At 39.1% G+C, this 24,016-nt stretch overlaps 1 protein-coding gene across 1 annotated transcript in view; it reads left to right on the plus strand.

Annotated features, from left to right (window-relative positions):
• The window catches only part of NOX3 (NADPH oxidase 3), a gene marked incomplete at both ends in the record, with an annotated part of 38,974 nt that overhangs the window by 11,270 nt on the left and 3,688 nt on the right, over positions 1-24,016 (plus strand). The window contains 7 exons of the mRNA XM_084261042.1: positions 586-731; positions 3,726-3,907; positions 6,679-6,808; positions 9,984-10,076; positions 11,204-11,457; positions 14,988-15,150; positions 22,220-22,366. Of these exons, the coding sequence (XP_084117168.1) occupies positions 586-731; positions 3,726-3,907; positions 6,679-6,808; positions 9,984-10,076; positions 11,204-11,457; positions 14,988-15,150; positions 22,220-22,366 (1,115 nt within the window). The remainder of the gene's footprint in view (positions 1-585; positions 732-3,725; positions 3,908-6,678; positions 6,809-9,983; positions 10,077-11,203; positions 11,458-14,987; positions 15,151-22,219; positions 22,367-24,016) is intronic.

Genomic DNA, 24,016 nt, shown 5'->3' on the forward strand with positions numbered 1-24,016 from the left:
TGATTTTCTCCTCCATCCCATTTTGGGGGGAGTGAGCAAGTGGCTGCATGGTGCTCCATTACTGGCTGGGGTTAAACACAACACTTCCCAGTGCTCCTCTCACATAAAGTGATGGTATAGCTACTTCTTAGTAAGGGACAGGTTTTGGATGCATCACTTAAATATCCCTGGTGCAAGCTGAAAACTGACCTATGCCTAAAACAGACAAGTCAGTGTCCTGCACAGCAATATTAGACCATGGCACATCCTAGTATAATTATCCAAAATAGGGGGGTTAATTAGTTTACCTCATTTTCAATAATTTTAAACCAGAGACAAACACTTTTTATCATCTCTCAAGAGGTCCTCCTTCCATAACACTGAAGACTGCAGGGCACTTGACCGTAAACATGGGAGGTGACCCTGGAGCTGTTCTTCTCCCCAGCGTGAAGCAGTTGCTTCGTATCAGACCTGTATTTGATAAAATTTTCCTTTTATTGCCACTTTAACACCAGCAAAGGCTTTTCAAATAATCCACAGCGAGTTTAATGGCACTGTGGACATCTGCAAGTGTCTCTAATTTCTCACCGCCTTTCTGTCATGCAGCCATCCATATAGTTGCCCACTTGATCAACATCGAACGGTATCACACCAGCCAGTCGAAGGAAGCCGGGGGGCTACGGAATAAACTTTCTGGTCTTGGCAAGAGCCCGAATGAAAGCTACTTGAACCCAATCAGGACCTATGAAACGGTAAGCTGTCACCTTTTGTTTTCCCTCCTCTAAAAAGTTTTCCTCCATGGATTCTATTGTCGGTAAAACTGTATTTCAAAGCCTTTTAACCAGAGCAAGAACGTGCTGCCAAAGGTTAACCTCAATTTCAGCTGAAAACCCTTACTCAGGGCTGCAATTTTCAGGCTACTAAGCTCAAAGAAATGTCTATAGTATTTTAATTAGTTTGTTAGGAGACAGTTGAGGGGACATGTTCAGGAATATTGCGAGTAGTACACGATGAAGTGAACCTGCAGCAAATTAGAAAAAACTAAGCTAAATTATCCATATATGGAACAAACAAAACTTCTTTCTGGAAAGAAAAAAAACCCACCAATATCACATAACATTTCTTTCACAGTTGTTATTTGTCTTTCCCAATGGTTGCGCAGTATTTACCCAATCTGGGGGTTGATTCTGCCCTCTTAGATGTCAAATGTGGCTGCTCACGGAACAGCATGTGCAAAACCACCCAGCAGATTGCAGCACATAGGAGCCAGTGCACTGGCAAGATAATGCTGGCGTGTGCTCCTCAGACCCAAACAAGGCCATGCACACCTCAGGCCTGCAAATAAATGGTTCAGCTTGCTTTGGGAAAGAAAAGTGACTGTGTCTCCAGCCCACTTCCTTGGCTACCTCCTTGGTGGAGGAACTATTGTTTATAATCCTCATGAAGAAAAACAGATCCTTTCTGCAGTGCCTGCATATAAAAACATCTTTTTTTTTCCTTATTCCATCATATTATACAATACATAGATGCTATTTGTTTGTTTATGAATGCTGTTGTATGCTCTTGTATATTCTGTGGTTGAAACAGCCCTGGTGAGACTCTCACACATGTGGTTTCTGCTCTTTAGAAATTTTCCACATGGCCAGCATGCAATAAAGGCAGCATGGGTGTGGTGTGGGGCCGTTTCAGTCAGTGGTGTGCTCCCCTGAAACAAGAAACAAAGTGAGAAGATGGACAGTTGACCACCAGTAGAATTCGATAGTACTTCTCCGTAACAAGGCTTTGGAACTTTTTTGGGGTTTTTTCCAGTTTAGGCAATGGGATTTTTGCATCTTTCAAAACAAACTACTAAACAGTTCTCAGGTCTGAAGAAAATCAAGCAAATGAGTTCTCTCAATGGTGTGAAAACAAAAGTCTTGCTATTAGTGTTACCAAAGTAGTTAGATTTATCAGAACAGGACAACAGCCCAGTCTTTCTGCCCACTCTCTTCACACGCGTGTCAGATGTTCCCCACAAACAAAACAGTGCTCACAGCACTGAACAGGAACCTATCATCTTTCAGCGACCTTTTTTTTTCTCCACTGTCTTCCCATGGCGACGTAATTGTGAAGTGGGCCTCTAATTAACATAAAGATCCTAAATACCCCTGTTGAGAAAGGCTAGCATTTTCTGAGACCCTTTCCCAGATTCCTCACGCTAAATGCTCCACAATTACCAGCCTAGATTTTATACAAACCTCTGCTATTTATATTTCTTCTGTTGCCCACTTGTATCTCAGTAGTTACACAAATAAAAGATTACTTGTAACTTCAGAGATGAAAGATCTGAGAGCAATAATTCAGGTGCCCTTTTCAGTTTCATCCTATCCCTGTTGCAGCAATGCACTAAGTGTCTTTGATATTTTTCATTGTTTCATCTGAACATCCAAACTAGCCACTGTAATGGAAATGTTCAAAATATCACCTAGATCAATCCTGTTAATATGTAATAGGATCTGAACACACTCTTCACAGGCACCAATTTGAAAATGTACTGTGTGCTGTCAAGTGTGAACATTTGAAAGAATGATTTTACTGTAAAAAGTGACTGTAAAAATGGCATTGTGGAATTTTATCACCTCTAGGATTTCCATATCAAATGAGTGCACTTTACAAGTACAATATAGGGTTCTTTTTCTCCTAGCATATTAAGCTGTAGAACCAACTCAGGATCCAGAAGGCATGCTGAGCGCCTTCATTCCTGCACATCAGCACCAGGAAAACAGATATATATGCTTTGCGGGCCAAATGGGGAGTTCATTTACACTCTGCTGGAATATTTAGCTTGAGTCTCATCTTGCATGTGAGATTTTTACTGCTGTTCTTCACGATGTGTGCTTTATAACAGATCAGCATCTGACTGTTGTGTTCAAAATACATCTTCATTCTCACTTCAGTTTATTTTGGTGGGTTTAGACAGATATAACAGACCTGTTGTCATGTCTGTGAGTCACGAGCAAGAAGGAACATGTTCAAGTCCAGCATATTAGTGTTCCATTGCTGAGAAGCATAAAAATGTAAATATAAATATACCTTTTAAAAAATAAATCCAAGTATTATCCAGTGTATCTCCCGGTAAACGCAAGGAACAGGTAAATGAGATATGCTATTTAGGTAAATGAGAGTGCCAGTTTTTTACATCATTCCAGATCTACTAAAACCCACAAACTTTGAAGTAAAATAAGCACAAAAGACCCACACGCCTTTGTGGTTGCAGGTGTCTTTGCACCTCACTTTATCACCCCCATATGAGTATGCTGTTTTCTAGGGCTGTTTTGCTTATTACACCTCTAGGTTTAATCTTCTCATTTCTCTAATCATTTCCCTTTTTTTTTTCTGAGACACTTTTTCATAAGCAAACTATAGATAAAAATACTAATGAGACTGTCTAATTTCCTCCCTTCAATTCCTGAAACAAATAAGTGACAGCAAACATGTACACATCTGTCTCGGATAAGCCTGAGTGGAAATAGAACAGAGAGATGTTTTTTTTCCACGCTCCTCTGTGATAAAATGGGGGGTTGCCTTGCCTTCATGTCTTGTTCTGGTTTTATTCCTATGCAGAAAATATGTCTTAGATTTTGGCTTCATGTGTAATAGCAGCAATGGTAACAATAGTAACAAAAGCAATAATAAAAATAACAATTATAGCAGCTACTAATAATACCAATGTAAATACTAATACTAATGAAGTATTCTTATTCTAGAACACAACAGGAGAGGTACTAAACACCATAGCTGGAGTAACTGGAGTTGTGATAACTGTGGCTTTAATTCTGATCATTACTTCATCCACTGAGCTCATCAGAAGGTCATGCTATGAGGTGTTCTGGTACACCCACCACTTCTTCATCGTTTTCTTTATTGGTTTAATAATCCATGGCATGGGGTAAGTGTCTGCATAAACTACATGGGGTATATGTACACAGTTTGAGATGAAACATGATTCAAATCTATAATCCTGTGCTTCTCTATTAACAAACTGCTGGGATCTTTGCTTGGAGACAGATTGCAAAATGAAAAAGTTTTGAAATTAAAGCATGCCACTTTTCTGAGGACTAAAAGTGTGGTTTAGTTTTTTCAACCACTCATATACCATCTTACAGACTGCACCTTATCAGTGCACCACTTGAATTGGACTGTCATCCCTGAGAAACGGGAACATTGAAGTTTAGGAATCAGACCTTTGTGGATTCATAATAATAAGGGATAGACCTTATGCTTGTAGCTCTTGTAAGGAATGTTGTGAGAGAGCTTGTACAAGCTTGACAAGGTTTCAACATATCAGCTACCCGCTGGTGAATGTCCCTGCATCCATTCTTCTCTACATTTGTAAATGTAAAGTGGTTTGCTGCTCTTGTTTTTTATGGGAAAAAGAACCCTAAATTTCCTCACCATAATGATATAGGAACTATACTATGAACCAGGTTTAAATGAGGACTAGTAACAAAGAACTCAAGTTTATGACCAGCTTATGACAAGGGGGTTTTTATGGAGAAGGTTGACTGACGGATCATTGATTGTTTCCCTGTTCCTCAGTACAAGAGGAAGGTCCATCCTGTTCGTAGAGGGCTCCAGCAATCACACGGAGGGACACCAGGGTTGGGGGAGCTTCCTTGGGAAGCTCAGGGGCTGATGGTGATGCAGACTGAGAGCAAAAATGCCTAAATCTGAAAACATTTCCAAATTCTGTTTCCAGCTCCACTGACATCTGCTTCTTTGTTACTGCATATAGGACAACAGCTTGATATATCCTCACTACATAAAGAGGAGGGGGGAGTTTCCCCCCGTTTCCTTTTCTCATTTATTTACAACAGTGTTGATGTGAATCTACTGCAGAGCATCTACATTCACATTCTAATTCAGATAGGCAGTGCAGTTTTGATGCAAATCTTGTAATCCTCCATACTTCTTATGTTTTGGTTCATACCATGGTGCAACCTGGGTCTGCATAAGGCACTTGTTTTGGGATGAAATTACACCAACAGGAACACGTCTCCGTGTGCCAAGCACTAACAAGTGATCTGTTCACAGGATCAAACCTAATCCTACGGGTTACCCAATCCTAAACCCTAGGTAACCCTCAGACATACAGAGTGCCAGGCCCTCAACAAAGCCTGCTTTGCTCCATAGATGTTCTCATGCTGTCTAGTGTACACATGGCCTTGAGCTACTGTAAAGCTTTTCAGATCAGAGGGAAGAGTGACTTGGTGTTGTCATAACAGACTTTTTATGTCTGCTTTGTAAAACATTCAGATGGTACTGCTCAGCACTGAAGTATGCACAGACCATTGCTCTTTGACACAGAGCCCACAGCAGCACAAGCGTCCACCTGTTCCCCAGGGGTACATGGCATGACCACAGGAAACAAGCTGGTTCAATGTTTTGTGGTGTGTTACTTTTCTCACCTCCTTCCTTGTGATTTCAGAGCTGCCACATTTAGTTTGGCTTTGAGTGTTCCTGAAATCAGCCCAATTAATTAGCCCCTGGTTTCAGAGGCACAGCTGCAAACAAATGCTGTAAACTGTATCCTGCCCTGATTAAAATGGCCCCCTTCCCCTCTCGCTCTCTCTGGCAAATATTTTAGAATCCAATTTCAAGCAACTATAATGAACCCTTTAAACCTGCAGCTTTGTAAGTTCCCTCTACCTAGCCAGCAAGAGACTTCCCCAAAAAGGGGTCACTTATTTAACAGCCCTATTGTTAGCATTCATTGAGCGTGCTGCTTGCTCCAGGCTGGGAGTGCAGTGCAACAGCGCACATCCCTACCACTACCCCACTTAGGAAATGGAGTCCAAACCCAAGGTTTTGCTAACTTTCCACCTTTTGTCCTCCCCAGGCGACTGCAAAACTCAGTCAAGCCTACCTCCTTTTCTGTCTTTCTGTCTGAATTGGTGGCAGCCAGTGACACTGCCATGTAGAAGGAAGGCAGCAGCACTTACCTCCCTGTCTCTTGTTAGACTGGTGGGCAGGACAAGCTAATGGTGTAGAAGCCAATGTAAGTACGGAAAGGAAAATTCAGATAAATAATATGAAACAAACAGGGTTTCCCCATAAAACTCTTCATTTTCTACCCATAATCAACACCAGATGAAACCCATTTAAACTGAAAAGTCAGGATTGGTATGTTTAGGAAAATTCACATCATTAACATTCTCTGAAGTAAAGAAGCTAGAATTTAATATGTTTAGAGAGTACACATCTAATTACAGTCCTCCAACTTTATTTGTAGCTTAAAAAATGCATTTAGAAAGAAGCAAAGGAAAGAGAAGGTCTGTCACTATTAAATTTTATTATTTTTCTAAACAATACCAGATGCACATATACAAAGGAGGTCAAAGTGTCTGCTCCAAAGAACTTGGAAATCATTCTAATTTAGCCACAACTAGCAAAATGTACATTTTCTATGTGAGGACTCTCCACACTTCAGCTGCATTGATGTATACCGATACTATAGATAACACACTTCTTGCATTTGGTCAAAAAGTGATGGCAGAGGTAAAGGAAAGGTAATTTGAAGAGGAGAACAGAACAGGGTTGAAACGGCCAGTTCTTGAACTTTCAGTCATCTCCAAATCCGCACTCAACTGCTACTGCAAAACCTAGGTGCACAGAAACCTTGCAAAGCAGCATATCACTGATGAGCATTTTTGTTTTAAGTCAGCTTGTCCGAGGTCAGACACCTCAGAGTCTGCTGCTTCACAATGTCACTTACTGCAAGGATCACTACTTGGAATGGGAGAACTCCACCCAGTGCCCTTTGCCACAGTTTTCTGGCAACAAACCTGTGGTAAGAGTGATGTTTATCTTCTGGTTTTAATTTAATGTCCTGCCTTGGGAGGCCAAATGTCTTAGATAGCAGAGGGTTGGAGTGTGTGCTAGTGACTGGCACCTAGTGTCACGTTTAGAGAGAAGTTCCACATTTCTGCTCCATGACTGCTCCCTGCATGTTAAGATACTAATACCAACCTCCTATGCAATCAATATAGACAGGTACAGATGAAAAGTGATGTGTAAAAATTTTTTGTTAATACTAGAAAGAATTATTTCTGGAAGATCCTTTAGCTAGGCAACACTCCCTTTGAAGGGTATGAATTTCAGAGTTGTGCACTGCTTAACTCTGTTGTGTACATTTATTTTTAATTATTCAGCATCACCGTTATCTTCGATGTGTTCAATGCACAGAGCCTCCAAGTGAAAACCTTGTGAGGGCAAAGAAACAGAAAATACAATGGAACAGAAAAGTTAGGGATTCAAATTAATATTGTTATTATTTTAACTAGTAGTACTGTAATATTGATAGTCTAAATATCAGGGGAGAATCAGTTGGAGATAAAATTATGTCCTTGCTTTGGGGCAGATGCTTCGTATCGTCCAGACTTGATGTCTTAAGTTAAGTAAAAAGGAGAGAATTTGAAACAATGAATTATGAAAGGGAAAGGCGAAAGGCAGGAAGAATGTCCCACGGAAGGGTGGTTTTGCTGCAACAAGATTGCAAATCCACAGGGGGTAATTAAGTAGCAGAATTGTACAGTATGTCAGATGTCTAGCATCCAAACAAAATCATTTAACATTTACAGCTCAAGATTTAGCTTGCTCATATGCAAGTTTTTGTTGTTTCTTCCAAAAAGAGAAAACATACCAAAGGAAATCTCAGAGTAAAGGAGAAAAATTAGCATTCAGTGTCTTGTAGCTCTTTTAATGGCTGACATAGATTTTTCTTAAACTAAACTATTGTTAGCCACTATCCAACCTGCATATTAATAAGAAAATGAATGCCTCTCTAAAAATTTCAGCTACAATGTCGCCATAAAAATCAATACATGGCTACGCACCATGAATACAGACACAAGCTTGCTCCCAACAGCATGTCTTCACATTCATTATCATAAAGCTAACCGGAGAGAACTTCCACTTCTCTGCGTTAAACCTATTTTGCCACACTTTCCTGCATACCCAAGGCCATACTTGCAAAGTCACATTACTTTAAATGAATTGTGATAATACCATATGGCATATAGATCATCTATAAGAACAGTGCTTTTCTGGATGGGTAATATGCTACGGGGTGATACCTGCCGGACCCCTCGGTTAGCACGAATTCATTCAGAGGCTAAAAAGCCACTGTGAGGCATTCACAGCACTGGGGGGGGGGGGGGGAGGGGATGGGGGGAGGGAGGGATGTGTCTGGGCAGGGAGGGAGGGAGCAGCCTCATGCGCAGCTGGGATTGTGTTAGGTGGCACTGGGATGCATGGCCTGCTGGCCATGGCTCCAGGGGGAGGCTACCACGATGGAGGCCATCTCTCAGTCATGCCACACCTGCTCCCCTGCTCCATATTTCAGGAGGTAGGAGCCCAGTCTGGCTTCCACTGAGGATGATGAAGGACTTCTGTTGCATCCAAGGCATCCAGACTTTTATCCTTACGGTCTCTCCTGAGCCATCACTGCCTCATCTCAGTTCATTCTCATTACAGGAGGAAACACCCCTTGGGCAAGAATACCGATGCCCTGATTAGCTGGTCAGGAGTCTTGATGCCTGGCAGGTCATCCCTCCAGGTGGATGCCCTGTTGTCCCAACCCAGCCAAAAGATATTTTGGATTGAATGCTCCGTTGCACTGGAGCAATGGCACATTTGAGATCTCAGGCAGGGTAGCCTGCAGCCTTAACATTCCTGTCACGTGCTTTTATTTACAGGTAGCAGAAATGGAAGGGAGGAAAAACAGGTCTCATCATTATTGTGGCTTGATATATGCAAATATATTCAAGACATGTGAGATCACCCACTGTGCAGAGACACCTGTAGTATTTAGGGACAACGGATGTGTTGAGTTTCTGTTTTAACCAAGAATCTTCTGGCTTACGCTGGTTTCTTTCCATTATTAAATCATGCTTTTTCTTTTTTTTTTTTTTTAATTTAATTTTCAAGACTTAACCTTGGGAAATTGCCACTCCATCGTCTTAGCACTTTCTAAGTAAGCCACGAAATTTTATGGCTTGCTTCTCATAAAAGATACTTTATAACCCCTGTTACCCAGCTTGTGGAGCAAAGTCAATGTTTCAGCAAGGAAAATCTCTGTGGAGATTTTAAAAGCCACATGATGGTGGAGTCTTCAGTTTGCAAGAATGAGCTGTGTAATTAACAAAACTGGTAAAAAAAAACCCCTATCTTCTATAGAAAAAAAAAATCTTTTTTAAATCATGAACATTCAATTACATCTAATTATCTTAGCTATCAGTGCAACTCAGTGAAATTATCAGCTAGTATACTTGAATAGCCAAGTATCTTTGATTGTTATAGTGATCAGTACACATGATTAGCAAGTACAAGCACAGCAATCATCTGCAACGCTTAAAGTATGACCAGCTTAGTAGCCTAGATCAAAAAAAACCACACCACATTTATTGATACAGAGCCAGCTAATGGATTAAATGGAAATACAACCCATTCTTCTAATTGAATATTTGGGACTTAATGTTTTCTCATGCAGCATCAGGAAACTCCCAACTGACAAGAGGAGCTATTCCTATCTGACCCTTCTGAAATATGTTAGATTTTGAAGAGCAAAAATATATTAAAGCAATGGGTAGCATAGTATAAATGTGTGCATCTATACCAGTTCAGGTCCAATGACATCTATATCTAACACCTAAATAGATTAATCCTTTTGCCTTTTAGTAGGAAAAGATTTTAAAGGACTCTTCTTGGCCAGGATACAGCTAGATATTAGCACCACTTTTGGAGTGCATCTGTGAAGGAGCCCCATATGTCTCTTGCAAAAGAAAGCCAGAAATGCTACAGTAGCAACAGAAATTCTCTGGTGAGAAAGGCAAACTGAAACCACAGAAGCAGAATCAAATAATTTCACTTTAGACTACCTGCTGATTTAAACCAGAAATGCAAAATATTTTCATTGACATTAAAATAAATGTTGGGTTTTTTTTTTAATATGCAACTTTCTACAGGCTTGGAAGTGGGTTTTAAGTCCTGTGGTGGTGTACATCTGTGAGAGAATTGTTAGATTTTGGAGATTTTGTCAGGAGGTGGTCATTACTAAGGTACGTATCATAGATTGCATATCTGCATTAAAAAAAGTTATGTCAATAATTTTATCTTTTACAGATAACCTCTGTATTATGACCTGCATTTTCGCTCATAGCTTCAGCGGCTCTTCCATCATTACCATGGTTTCAGCCAAGTATTGATTTTAGGTTTTGCATTTATTCCAATAGCAAGTCTATAAGAATATCCCATATGGGACCAAGCTCGATTAATGAAGTACTAGACTACACCATGATAACATAAACATCCATGCAGAGGGTCTTTCTTTTTAATGAACTGAAACCTTGTTCCGCTACAGTAAATGCCAGAGACACCCTTGACTTCAGTAGGACATGGCTTTTACTTTCAAATCTGGAGGCGTCCCAGGAGATTAAGGGTTGTATTATCAGTTAGCATAAATAGTCAAAGCCTCATTAATACCACTGTAACAATTCATCCCAGTTGCAAATATCTCTGTGTGGTAAGGGCCTACTGAAGTCACATCAGAATGGGTGGGGAGTACTGCTGTGGAAGCAGCAGAGTCCACGCATATCAAGCCGGCAATCAGAAACAGGCTTATCTTGTGAAGGTGAGAAACATGTCAGATAAGTCTTGCTGCAGATTTCACAGAGTGTCTGTGGTCTAAGAATCTCAGTATACCGTGTGTGACACAAAAACTGGCTGCTTAACTGAGATTACCTCTTAATAAAAGTATATTAGAAATGAGCTCACTGAGCTTTTTTCTTCTTGCCAAACCAAGAATAATCTCATACATGTTAATAGTGTTACATGAGAGTAAAACTGTGAAATTGTTCCGGTCTATTAAGGAATACTTTTGCATGGGCTCTCCTGACATAAAAAGTTGACAGGCTATTGAGTCGTTACAGTTTTTCCTCTGATTCTTACACTTAACAGAGCAAGCGCTGCATGGTACACGCTATACTCGCTCTCAAGCTCTCGGGCAGCAACAGCACTGCAACAAGTTATAATCTAGAAGATATTTAAAAATTACTGTGCATTCCAGTTTTCATTAACTTGTGGTTGAACTTGGGTAGCAATGATTGCAAAGTCACCTGTAACCTAATGGAAACAAACAGTCATTCTCCTGAAGAAAAATAAAACTGGTCCTTTTATTATTGCTTAGGTGGTGACACATTCCTCTGGAGTCCTTGAACTTCACATGAAGAAACGTGGCTTTAAAATGGGACCCGGTCAATATATCTTTCTACATTGCCCATCTGTCTCACAGCTGGAGTGGCACCCTTTCACCCTCACCTCAGCTCCTGAGGAGGACTTCTTCAGTGTTCACATACGGCTCGTTGGGGATTGGACTGCAGCCCTCTTCAAGGCCTTTGGAGCTGAGGAAAAAGCTTTCAAGGAATTGTGGATGTTACCAAGGTTTGAATAACAAAGAGTACATTTTAAAATGCTAGTTCTACATTTTAAAATAAATGTTAATTTTAAAACTTTAATTAAATTTGTGTGTGTTCTTTGTGATACAGTACTAGATTGTAGTTCTGGATCCATAAGTATTCCATGACACTAAAAGAAACACAAATAACCACAGTCCTGAAGTAAGGTCAACGGGTACCAAGAAGATGCAATGACTAATCCAAGATTTAAAGTCCATGTCAATATCAATAGCTCTGTTGCTATCATTTAAATCTCTAACATCTATATCTATACATAAAGAAATGAATTTTGACAGATAGGTGCTAAAGAACTGAATTAAAACAAAACCGAGTGCTGTCAACTTTGTGCCTGCATGCTTATGCTCTGATGGCACCCATCAACTGCTATCCAAACTATCCAAAGCTTTTCCCTTTCAGTTACCCAGATATTTTGCAGCTCCAGAAACGTCTGCTTAAGCCTTACTTCATTCCAGCAGTCTCCCTCAACTCTAGTTCCAAAGTCTCTTCCACTTTTTAGAAATTATCAGTGTTCTGTGCCTGTGGCGACTTAATCCAAGCAAAAGGTTGGTGCTTCACTGTTGCAAGTCAGCAGGGCTCCACGGAAATTAATAGGGCCATCCTGACTTACACCAGCTAGGCATCTGGTTCTGTGTGCGATGGATTCAAACCATGTAGCTCCTTGCAGGCATAGCAGAGATTTTTAGCAAAGAGCCTGCCGCAGGATCATTTCAATCCCAGTGGAGTGTGAAGGGCCAAGGAGTAAAGAGACAATTTTACTCCTGGGAAATTGCCTTGGATGAGGGAGTTTTAGTAAAACTGAACAGCAAAAGGCACTTGTTTAATTGCATTCATATCATTTAATGAGACTCAGATGCTAAAGAAGATTTTCCTGAAAAGCTTACAGACACCACTGAGCTACAGAGGCATACTAGAAGGTGGGGGCAGAGAAGAAAGTGTGGTCCAGTCATTGCATTATATCAGTTAATAGGAATTAGAAATGAAAGCCATGCCTTTGTTAAAGGCAACTGGAATGAGAAGTATGCCATTTCAGCAAAACTGGAGCAAAAATGGTCCAAAGTGATTGACAGCCAGCTTAAAGAATGAGAAAGAGAAAAATGTTATGAAACGTTGCTGGCCACAATGCAGGGCTGAAATTAACAGTGCTGTCATATATAAAGACTCTTCTTTTTAATCTTGTTACAGTGCTTAATGCCATCATTCAGTTGCATTCTTGTAATATATTAAAAAGAATATTTCAATAGTTAATCCAGCAATAAAGCAGAAAACAAGTCTTTTTCACTGGTTTCAATACCTAAAGATAAACACTTAATGGTGACTATATTAAATAACATATAACAGAAACTGAGCAGAAGACAGAAACCTTGTAGCAACTGAATGATAAGGTAAGGTTCTAAAAATAAAACGTGTGTATTATAATTAATAAAGGAAGACTAAAATAAAATATACATGCATTTAGACAGGTAGCAAAGACAGTTGTGATTTCTGGACCATTTGAGAGATAAGACCAGTTAATAGACTATTACTGTGAAAATAATCAAGTTCCATATTATGCCTCTTTGGGATTTTGGCTCATTTAATTGCTGTTTTAGCACATTGTCCCAAAATCTAACTTCTCTTACTGTCAGGAGTACTACATAATCATGCTGATCAGCAAATGTTTAAATTCTAAAAATAATACAAGAATCTGCTAATGTTACTTTTCCAAAACTACTTTCCCTGCCTTCCCCAAAAGTATAATGAGTCTTTCTAGTGATGTTGTGTAGATGGACACAATGAATATGGACAATCCAAGCAAGGCTAGAAAGACTCTTTTCTACTCCTCCCTTGGCAAAGTCAGAAGTAATATTTTTTGTCACTTTGTTTACTACCTTCCTACCTTCCTCCACCCACTCTAGATCAAGTGAATGGGTTGTATAGCTCAGATTTTCTGCTTTCTCCACCTTACTTCTCTAAGCCTTTGAATTTAGCTGAATTCTCTATGGCTAAGCAAGACATTCAAATCAATGATGGGGTCTCTGTCACCTGAGGATTTACAAGCCGACTGACAAGACAAACCTCTCTAAGGAGTGATTCAGAAATCATTTATCCTGCCTTGTAGCACAGAGACAGATCAACATATCTCTTGAAATTCCTTCCAGATCCTTTTTTTCTCAATCTACTTACAATTATGAGAATTGCTCCCAAGCCCATATTGAACAACATAAAAAAAACCCCTTACCTGAAAACAGTACTTAAGCACTTTGCAAATATACCCTTAATTAGCGATATTTTGCATGAAATTATGAGTGCTCAAAAAGTACAGGCTGGGAAATAATATAATCTAATATAATTTTATTTATAATGTAGGCCAGATTCCCAAAAGTTGTCCCCAAGTAGCTGTTTTATTTTCTAGGGCACTTGCAGAGCATTTTCAATATTGAAATAAAAAGGAATCATGTGACAAGTTCAAATGAGAAGGAAAATGTTTGCTATGACACTTTAAGAAAGCAACAACAGAGTTTCAAATATGTTGTGTCCCTATGTTTCTGTGTACCATTGCTTGGCAATCCCCTTACTCCTGTTAAAACATTTACTTTTTCCTATGTCTGCCTATTTCTAAGTAGCATTTAAACTGAATTTTAAAGATGATTCATGCAATAAAGAGCACAAAACAGTTGAAATTCTGAAAGAAGAAAAAATCTAATTTTTCCTAAGGACTGTGTGTTAGATAGTGAAACCATCTTCCAGAGTACTTAAGTTATTTAAAGATGGACTGGACACCCAACTACTGTGTATATTTACATTCCATGTTGCTAGTTGAATGAATCTGATTATTTAATAATCTTTTTCATTCTAATTTTGACCAAAATGAATGCCTTGGTATCAGCAACACTGATTATAGGAGGTAGTAGCATAAACAAGCATTTCTCCTTCCACATTTTGACTTTATATCAGATACTAAGTACAGTATGATTGCCAAAAATGTATTTCTGAAATACCATTTTGCAGAAAGAGCTGAGAAAATAGCAGTTTCCTTGCATATGATGACCTCTTTCTTGCTTTCTCTTTTATTACTTTAACACATATAAAGAACTTTTCAAAATGATTAATATAATCTGTTCCTCTTTACTTTGATATATGCAATATAGAAAATAAAGCTCTAAACCAGGATGCTTTTCAGTAATTCATGATTAAATATGCAAATTCCGCAGCTAAATTTGGACATGCAATTATATGACTAATCACATTTCAGAAAGCCAGAAAATTGCAATTGCATGCTTAAATAGATGGCCAGGCCCCAAATCCACATGGGTGCTCTTGTTCTGTCGTTTCAGAAAAAAGCAGTTGCTTTGCTATTAAATGGCACCCACTGAAAATTAAATGTGTTAGTATGAGTAATTTGCATGCCAGCTTAGTCTTTCGTCTTTCATTGTTCAGTTTTTAAAAGATGTAGCCCAACAAATTTTAACCTTCCTGTCATTTTATATGTTGCTGACCCTTGTCTTGTTGCTGTAGAGTGGCTGTGGATGGACCATACGGATCTGCAACCACAGATGTCTTTCACTACCGAGTGAGTGTGTGCATTGCAGCAGGAATCGGAGTCACACCCTTTGCCTCTATTCTAAAATCCATTTGGTACAAATGCTGCAACCCTAACACAGTACTGACCCTGCAGAAGGTAGGTGGGAAAGTCTATTGCTCCACCAAAAAGTTCCACAAATGAGGCTATTTTGCCAGTTTAAAGAGACAGTTTGGAGCTAGAGAGAGTCACTTGAGTGCTTTAAGTCCCTCTCAGCAGTTATTTGCTTTGCAGTGGCCTCCGGAGCTTTTGTTGAGGTAGAACCTCTTGAATTCACAGTCATTTCCAGAGGAAGAAGGTATCCCTAGCCACAGTGTGTCTGAAGAATCAGATTTTCAGTACCAATTGCACATAAACATACAATGTCTCTGATACCTAGACAGATAGAGAGCTAGCGGAGAAATTTGTGTTCGTTCCTACAAAAAAACCCTGAAAAATAGTGCAAGGTTGTCTCAGACAGGAGTGAAGGGCAGCACTTGCTCCTTGCCCAGCTGCAGGTCCCACAAGGGCCCTTTGTCTGCGTGTCTTGGTCCAGAGCGTTGCATTCAGCAAACTCTACCTGCTTTTCTCACCGTGCAAAATGAGGATATTAGCCAACACAGAAGGAAACCACTTTAATTATTTTGTTGAAATAAAATAAAATACTGGGGTCTGTCAGGCATGGATGGCACCAATTAAGATACTCATGATCTGCTCTCCTGGCATACATCTTTTGCTACAGTTGTGTGAGAAGATAAAATGGGTGAAGTAGGGTGAGGGCTAGGAAGATAACGGACAAAAAAAGTTAGTATTAAACATTCTCTTCTGTATCTGTCATGGCAAGTGGTATTTTCCAATGTAAAAGTTGAACCAGGAACTGTTCAACATTTCACATTTAAGGACAGATGTTGAAATTGCATTGGAATGGATAGATCTCTGAGAGGGTCAGTACATACAGAGCTGACTGCAGGACCAAGGGGCTGATCTTTTTAAATGAAAGAGTGTTAAAACTGGCATCTTAATGACAAGCTGCCACTGAAAAAGCATCTGGGATTTTAGTAACTGAGGAGTTGAGGACAGGTTCAAATTGCCAGGAGGGATCTTTGAGGCAGAAAAAGCTCTGAGAAGGGAGGGAAATAAAAATGAAAATATGTGCTAGATGTAAAAAGAAATGTATTTGCAAACATCACCATTGTACCAAAATTATCTTTTCCACTGTAAGGAGAGATACACATATGTATATACACATTATATATGTATACTATGTGCATTCTATGTGTATACAAGTAAAATTGTTATGATTGTCATTGCTGCTGTTATCATAAGGGGAAGAGAACAGAATTTAACTATGCAGTGAAAGTATAGTATATCTCATGTTGTGTAAAGGGCATTCATCCATAGCTTAAGTTGAATCTTGGGTAAGTGTGCCTGCAAAGGTAAGTGCATGGTGCCTTCTAACATGGTGTTCTGCTAGAGAGTTCAGGTTTTCTGAATTCTTGTGAAGCACAAAAGTACCATGATTTCTCTATGTGCTTCCTCTATATCTTGGCTTCCTTACTGGTGCAGTGGGAATAGTGATGCTTATTTTTCACAGGTGTTATGAGGCTAAACTTCATGGGTGTTTGTAAAATATTTTGAAAGCCTGGATGAAAGCTGCTGGGGAAGTTCACAGCATTACTTAAAAAATTTAGCAGTCATCTTAGTGAGGACAATTAATCTCAGGGTAGCTCCACTTTTTTTTTTATTTTTTTTCCCAGTGGTTAAAAGCTTCCACTTGTGGTATAATTACAAATAATTTAATCTTCCTCAAAGTATTCAGCACTCTATTTCTGCCATGATGAGTACCATAGAAATGTCTATTAAGGAAATAAATAAGAGGTTTTTCTTTTTTTAACAACTTCGTTTTGATTTGAGTACAGCTATCATTACGCTTATTGAACTAATATTTCTTAGTGTTGCCCACATACGGTTGAGATATAAATACTCATAGCTTCCATAATGTCTGCAGCTGTATAATTTTTTTTAAAACCACCAAATCAAAAGAAGTACACATTTATCTAATTGATTCTTCACAATTAAATGGCCTCAGAGCCTTCATTTCCCTGACACCTTCTTGTGATGAGGAAGGGTGCTACTACTAGTCATGGCTGGACAGTTTCTACTGACTGTAGTTATGCATAAAATTATCTTTTTTTTACATTAATGGTCTCATTTTTCAGATCAATTGCTGCTAAAATTAATAATACTGTACTGATCCATCAGATGATATTAGCAAAATATCCACTGTCTCTTTTACTCTACATAAAGACATAAGAAAGGTCCTACTGAGTGTCACCAAAGGTCTGTCTTGCCCAATATACTGTCACCAACAGCAGATGTTCATGAATGACTAGGGAAAAGTATACAGACCAGAAAAATCATATGGCAATATGTCTTCAGTGGACACCTTGTCACCTTGGAGCAACTTGCAGTTCAGTAATGTCTTGATACAAGAACTCTGTGTTTAATATCCCTTAGAATATTTTTCTTTCATTAATTTTTCTAATGGCTTTTTCAGGACATATAGACCTTTGACAGCCACAGCGAGTTCTGGCAATAAGTTCAGCTGCACACAGTGAGGAAAACAAAAACACCTTCTTCTATTTGCTTTGAGACTGACCATCCTTGCCTGAGACAATCTTATTCAAACTCAGAGCCTTCTCCACAGAACATCTGCTCCCAAAGACTCCCAAGACACTCCCAAAAAAAGTGTTCTTCTTGCTTTCAAACAACCATCATTCTGAGCTGTGTTTGAGAACACTGTAGGCCTCTTGCTTCAAATTTAGAGGTATGAATTCAAGCCTTGCTCTGCATTTATAAGGCTGCTTACTGCCACCCTAGCTGTAAGTTAGTGCCTCATGCAGGCTGCCAAACCCCAGTTCTCTGGATGAGGGATTCTGCTGGCACTAGTCATTTCTAAAAGGAAAGCAAGTCAGGGGTGAAGGTGCCCCCCTGGGCATCCCCCACTGTCTTCAGAGAGCAGGGAGAAACAGATGGATGGTTGGCAGTAGATAATTATTAATGACTTTATGCATGATGGAAGATGGTTTACAAAGCATCTTCTTTCACCTTACAGGAAAGAGGTATCAGAGCTCTTGCTCCTGTTGTACAAAATTCAGGGTGTGGGAAACAGTGATAAATATGCATACATTGCAAGGGAGCAGAGTATTACAGAGCTAAGCAACTACTCAAACCCCTGCATTACAGATCTGATTAATAGCAATACTGCATCTAACTCAATTTTCAAAAAGAGCACTTGGAAAATTTAAGACAGTTTACTTGGGCAAGCCATCAGGCTGATGAATGTAGTCAATGGGGTAGGGTGGGTGGAGACTAAGGAAACATAAGTCTAAACCATTTTTTTAAGGGTCCTAAATAATTGCTGTTGGTTAATAGTATGAGGCTTAAAAGAAAAAAGAAGGAACCCAAATAACTGTTAATTTGTAGAAATGCAGTTATGCTGGCTTTATTCTACAGTTTTAATAAGGATTAAATTTTTGTGCATTTACTTAATTTTAATTATACACGTATTATGATGTTGTGCTATGTTATGGACACTCAGTGTAAAGAAAGGAAGACTTCTTTGTAAACAACATTTATTTTAACATATTATACTAGAAATCCTCTTTAATCTAAGGGAAAAGGAGACCTTTTACCCATAGGCCATCCTTCTCCACTATCTCTTTTCTTCCTAAGATTGTAGTCATGGCCAAAAATACTTCTTATAACAACAGTCTTTTTTGACTGCCAAATGCTCTCCACCTCTAACATGTGAAAATTAGAGGCAGTGCAGTAGGTATGGCTTCAGTGGATCTGCTCCAGGGATGAGTTTGAATTTAAGATGTTTTTGCAGCTTCAGAAAGCTACCTCCTTACTTGTAAGGACTGTGCCAGAGGTGGCTTCACCCAGTTTGGTTGGACTTACTGTGACAACTAGATCTACCACCAGCTAAAAGCACTTCTTAAAGCTTCATTGCCTGATTTTCTGTAAACCAGTCCCCCATTTCCAAGACCACATTGTCTCAACTCATTGGCTAGCATTCTTTACCTCCTTCCCTGAATATAGTTGGCCCTCAATCCTTCCCACATGCTCCGAGTTGCTACCCCATGCACAATTTATTATTCATTTAGAAGCACATGCCTCCGCCCCACACATGTGTGCTCATTATACATTTCCATAAAATCAGCTAGTAAAAAGACCTGAGAAATAAGATGAGAGTAGAGGCTAGGAGGGGATGTGTGTGTGTGTGTGTGTGTGTGTGTAAATTTCCTACTGCAAATCAACATCCGTGGTGTAATACAGACTGAGAGCACTCAGTGACCTCATCTTTGAGGTGCTGAGCCTGTGGAACAAGCAGGGACTTCAGGATTCAGACGCAAAAAAAAAAAAAACTACATAAAGGTTAAGTCTATAAATCTTATCCAGTTTTGGTAATCTAAAATAATGCTGTTGTTGGTTCACAAAAATTAAATGCTATAAAGTCAGTGGGCTTGCCTTTTCCTCATAACCTATGTCAGTGTAAATCAGCAGTAACCCCTCCATAAAGCAATGATGTTATATTTAAGGCAAAACATTGAAAGAGAAGGGGGAAAAGGTAAACATCCAAGATGTTTGGTACGAAAGTTCTGCAGACAGTCCTATTCCTAAGCTGTAAAAATACCCTACTTAACCCTGAACGCTTTATCTCAGTTCCCTTGAAGAAACCACAGATGGTCCCTTAGAGTACACTCAGACCTAGGAAAGATCTCAAATTTCTGTTAGTCTCTTTCACCAAATCTCCAGTGAAGCATGGTGTTACCACATTTCTCTCCCACCACCTTACCAGAAGTCTGGCAACCTAGTATATCAAATTTTTGGGAAATCTCTTTGTAGCTTTCTCATTTCTTTTCTGATTTTTCACTTCAGCAGTGTCCAATATGCATCTTTATCTCATTGATCCTATGGAAAAGGTCTACAGTTTCCAAATCAGCAGAGCTCCCATGGTGATTGCCTTGGGGACAGACCTGTGAGATTATCTTTAATATTGAGGTATAATAAAATACAGAGGAGCTGGTGAGCACAAAGAGAAATGGGAAAATTAAGAGAGGAAATTAAGGGATCTTGCAACAAAATAAAAATCGCAGTCAGAATAAAACAAGTTCCAACCATTCCTTTGTTGTTAGTTCATACATTGTCCTCCATGCCGTTTCTTGTTCACCTGAAATTACGTAGTTTTAGGCTTCATCCATCTTTGTGAATTATTTCTTTGGAGGCACTATAAAAATAATTGCATTCAAAATTACATTGCCCACAGAGGTGCATTCTAGGTCAGGTAACTTCTTTTCAAAAGTAATGATGGATTTTGTGGCAAGAGCTACAGAACTTGTGTCATAAGAATTGCAATAAGATTTTTCTGATAACTGTGGTTCGGTCAGGCATCACAGTAGTCCCTGGGCAGACACCCAGGGAACTTCAGACATTCATCCCCTAAGTGAAACTCCCAGTCTAGTCATGAACATAGCTGGCTTGAGAGAAGGCACTGAACTGACACCGCGTGGTGGGCTGTACTCACAACCACCTTTGCAGCACAACATTCATGGAGGAGGTTTCCAGGTGGGAATTCCTAGCTGTCCTGAAGACTTCCTAAGGCAGGTCCTGCTCTGCCTAGGCCAACTGTATATCTCAGTGTATTAATTAAGGTCTCAGGAGGTGAATCTCACCAGTCCTGAGACTCCACAGGCAGTTCCTGCTGCAAAATTCCTCAACAATTTGCAAGTTGTCAGCAGAAACTGTTTCTTCAGAAATGGTCACACAGAGCAGTCTTTGATAGATAGTTAATTAGTTAGATAATGTTTTGCATGTAGTTAAAACAACAGATTGCAATAGATCACCATGGACCATGTGCATGCTGCAGTTGTCACAATGGTGACCTTGGCGAGCTGGCTATAAGAACCGAGTAGAAAAAGAGGTTTGGAGGGTCACTTGACCCAGTGAAGATGCCACAGCAAGGACTCTTGAAATAGAAACTTTCATCATCATAGGGAAAGTAATGAACCACCTTGTTTGAAAGATTTTATTACCTATGCAAGCATTACCCTATGCCAAGATGCTAATAAAATAGCTTTTTATTATTATTGTTTTAAACAAAGTCTCTGCTCTGTTTGTAACTGACTGCAGTAGAAATAGACAGAAATAAGCCATAGTAATGATTAAAGGATAGGGAATCAGCCTCTCAGTAACAGTTTCCAGGCATATTTGTTTTACCATAGAGAGGATTATAAAATTACTTGATCACAGCTTCTAAAACAAAACCAAACCAACCAACCAACCAAAGAAAAAAAGCACAAACTAAAAACCCCCAAAACTTTAATAACAATCTCTGATTCAATAGTCAACTAAACCAAGATGAAGCTAGAGAAATCTGGATGAGAAACTGTGTGTGGTTTATTTTACCCCTTTGGCAACTTTAAAAAGAATGCTGTAGAAACTATATGCTCCATATTTAAATTTATTTATTTATGTATCTATTTATTTATTTATAGAAATGTATTATAAGAAATATATTTATTATACTATACATACTATAGTAACAATATAATATGTTTACACTTTATATATATTATGATATAAATAAATTGATAGATAAATAAATGTATGTATATATAAAAGAAGTGGGGGTGTTCCGTAGCCTGTTCTATAGTCAGTTACACAGAGTATCTGACTTGAACATAAGTATATCTTTTGACCACATCAACTGTTAATCTATGGTGTAAGACCTTGAGAAACGGGAATTCCTTGCTTCAGTGCTGAATGAAACCGAAAATCCATTTTAAACATAACTGAAAATGAATCCAAAATTTCACAGAATAATCAAGTTATTTGCAAGGAATGCAGGGTTAGGTGTTACAAGTCAAAGTTGAGGTGCATTGGCAGGACGAGATGGGAAACTTGTACCGTGCCTGTCTTCACTAGCACATTAATATATTCACTCAATGCTTGAGAATCAAATTTTTTTAAAGATAGAAACCACATCATCAAAATTATATATAATTACATTTAAATTTGCAGTGGAAAGGAGTCACACACTCTGTAGTTAATGAGTTGAGCCAATCATTTGGAAGTTTTATTGAAAGTTTGCTGCTTCTTAAATAGCTTTACTTTTATCTAACAGGTTTATTTTTACTGGATTTGTCGAGACCCATCAGCATTTGAGTGGTTTGCTGATCTTCTGTTCCATTTGGAAACAAAAATGGCTGAAAAAGGAAAAAATGATCTTCTAAGTTATCATATATTTCTTACTGGCTGGGATGAAAGTCAGGTAATAATGAAACTCTTATGAGTCTGAGTTAATGTACCTTGCTTTTCCAGTATGGTAACATATGGAACAGGAACAGCTGAATAAATGATGGATGAAGCAAAGAGACAAAGAACTGTAAATATAGACACCAAGCTGTCTGTTTCTGTCTCACGTTTAGGAAAACAGGAATGGAGAATCAAGCCAGTGATCCTTCTAGTCCAATGTCTTGGCTTTGGCAACGCTTGATTACCAGGCATTTGGCAGAAAAGTGCAGAGAGCTTTTCAAGAGCTCGTGAAGGGATGTTTTGCCCACATCTTTGAAATGAAGGGTTGTAGAAAAAGTGTCGGGGATGTTTACTGTTATAATTTATTATCACTTTTGTTGATCACATATATGCCCAACTCACCTATGAACCCTGCTATGCATAGAACAATATATTTCTCTGCTTTTCCATCTTACAATTTCACTGGATCATTCCAACTTGAGACACCTAATCCTTAGACTGGGTCAATTCTATTCAACTTTGTTAGTTTTTACCTAGACCTAGATGAGTTTATTTTCTCTGCTGCTTATTTTTAATGGATCACTCAGATGACACTTTGATCAGTTAGGCACTTGCCAGAAAATCTCTCACAGGAAAGTCTTTGCTTTACTGTTTTATTTCCTGCTGTCTCTGTTGAATGAAGGACTGTCTCATAGAGATTAAAAAAATAGATTTCATAGAGCTTTTCCTTTCCTGCCTCTGCTGCCACAAAAAAACCCCATTGTTTCTTTCTGCTTTCCGTAGGGCTTCTGTCAAGTAATGAGGTATGTGCATAAAGTTGTATTCAGAAAAATCTACTCCCACCGTGAAGTATATGGCAGTCATAGAAACCACCACTGTGCATTAGCAATATCACAGGGTATTACCTAAAACCTGTTTTGAAAGAAACTATTGAGGAACCTAACAAAACACAAAGTTTTCCTCATCTCTCAACTGCCATCATCCCACTTCCCTCTTGGGCAAACATCAGGAGTCGGGTAGGGAGGCTGGGATGCCTGACTCTATTCACTCAGGTGCCTTGCATTTTTCTGAAGTGCCTCCTTCTCTTCAAACACTGCCATCCAGTGTCATGTCAGAGTTTGCTTTAATCATTCTGTGCTGCTAATGATGTGATAGGAGCATCCCTGAAGCTGTGCTACTCCCCTGACTACACTAGTACTGCTCTTGTTTTTGGAGTTCCCCAGCATCCCACCTCTAAGGGCTGTGGGGAAAGAGGATGCTTTTCAGTGGCACCAGGGGAGCTGTGCTGGGTAAGAGCTCCTCCTTCTTCCGACAGCCACAAACTTCTTAAGCTTATAGGCCTTACTTATCTTTAGTAAATTCTAGAAATAGCTCATCTGCTCAATGGCATAATTTTCCTGAAAAGAATTTTAAAATTCTGCAGTTCCCCTTTCCCCACTCCTACCAGCCATTTTAAGTTTTCTTAGACTATTCCAAGTACTCCACAGCATTGGCCATAACTAAAAAGAAGACCCCTTTAGAAACATGACCTCTTGTAACAACTGTGCTTGACCAGAATAATTGAGTTGTTAAGCAACATGGAAGACTCATTAGCACATGAAATATACAGGAATTCCCAGGAAATGGATCTAAATTTCAGCAACCACTTCTGCAATAAATGATAATG

This window comes from Gallinula chloropus, assembly GCF_964237585.1.
Source record: "Gallinula chloropus genome assembly, chromosome: 3".
Lineage (NCBI taxonomy): Eukaryota > Metazoa > Chordata > Aves > Gruiformes > Rallidae > Gallinula > Gallinula chloropus.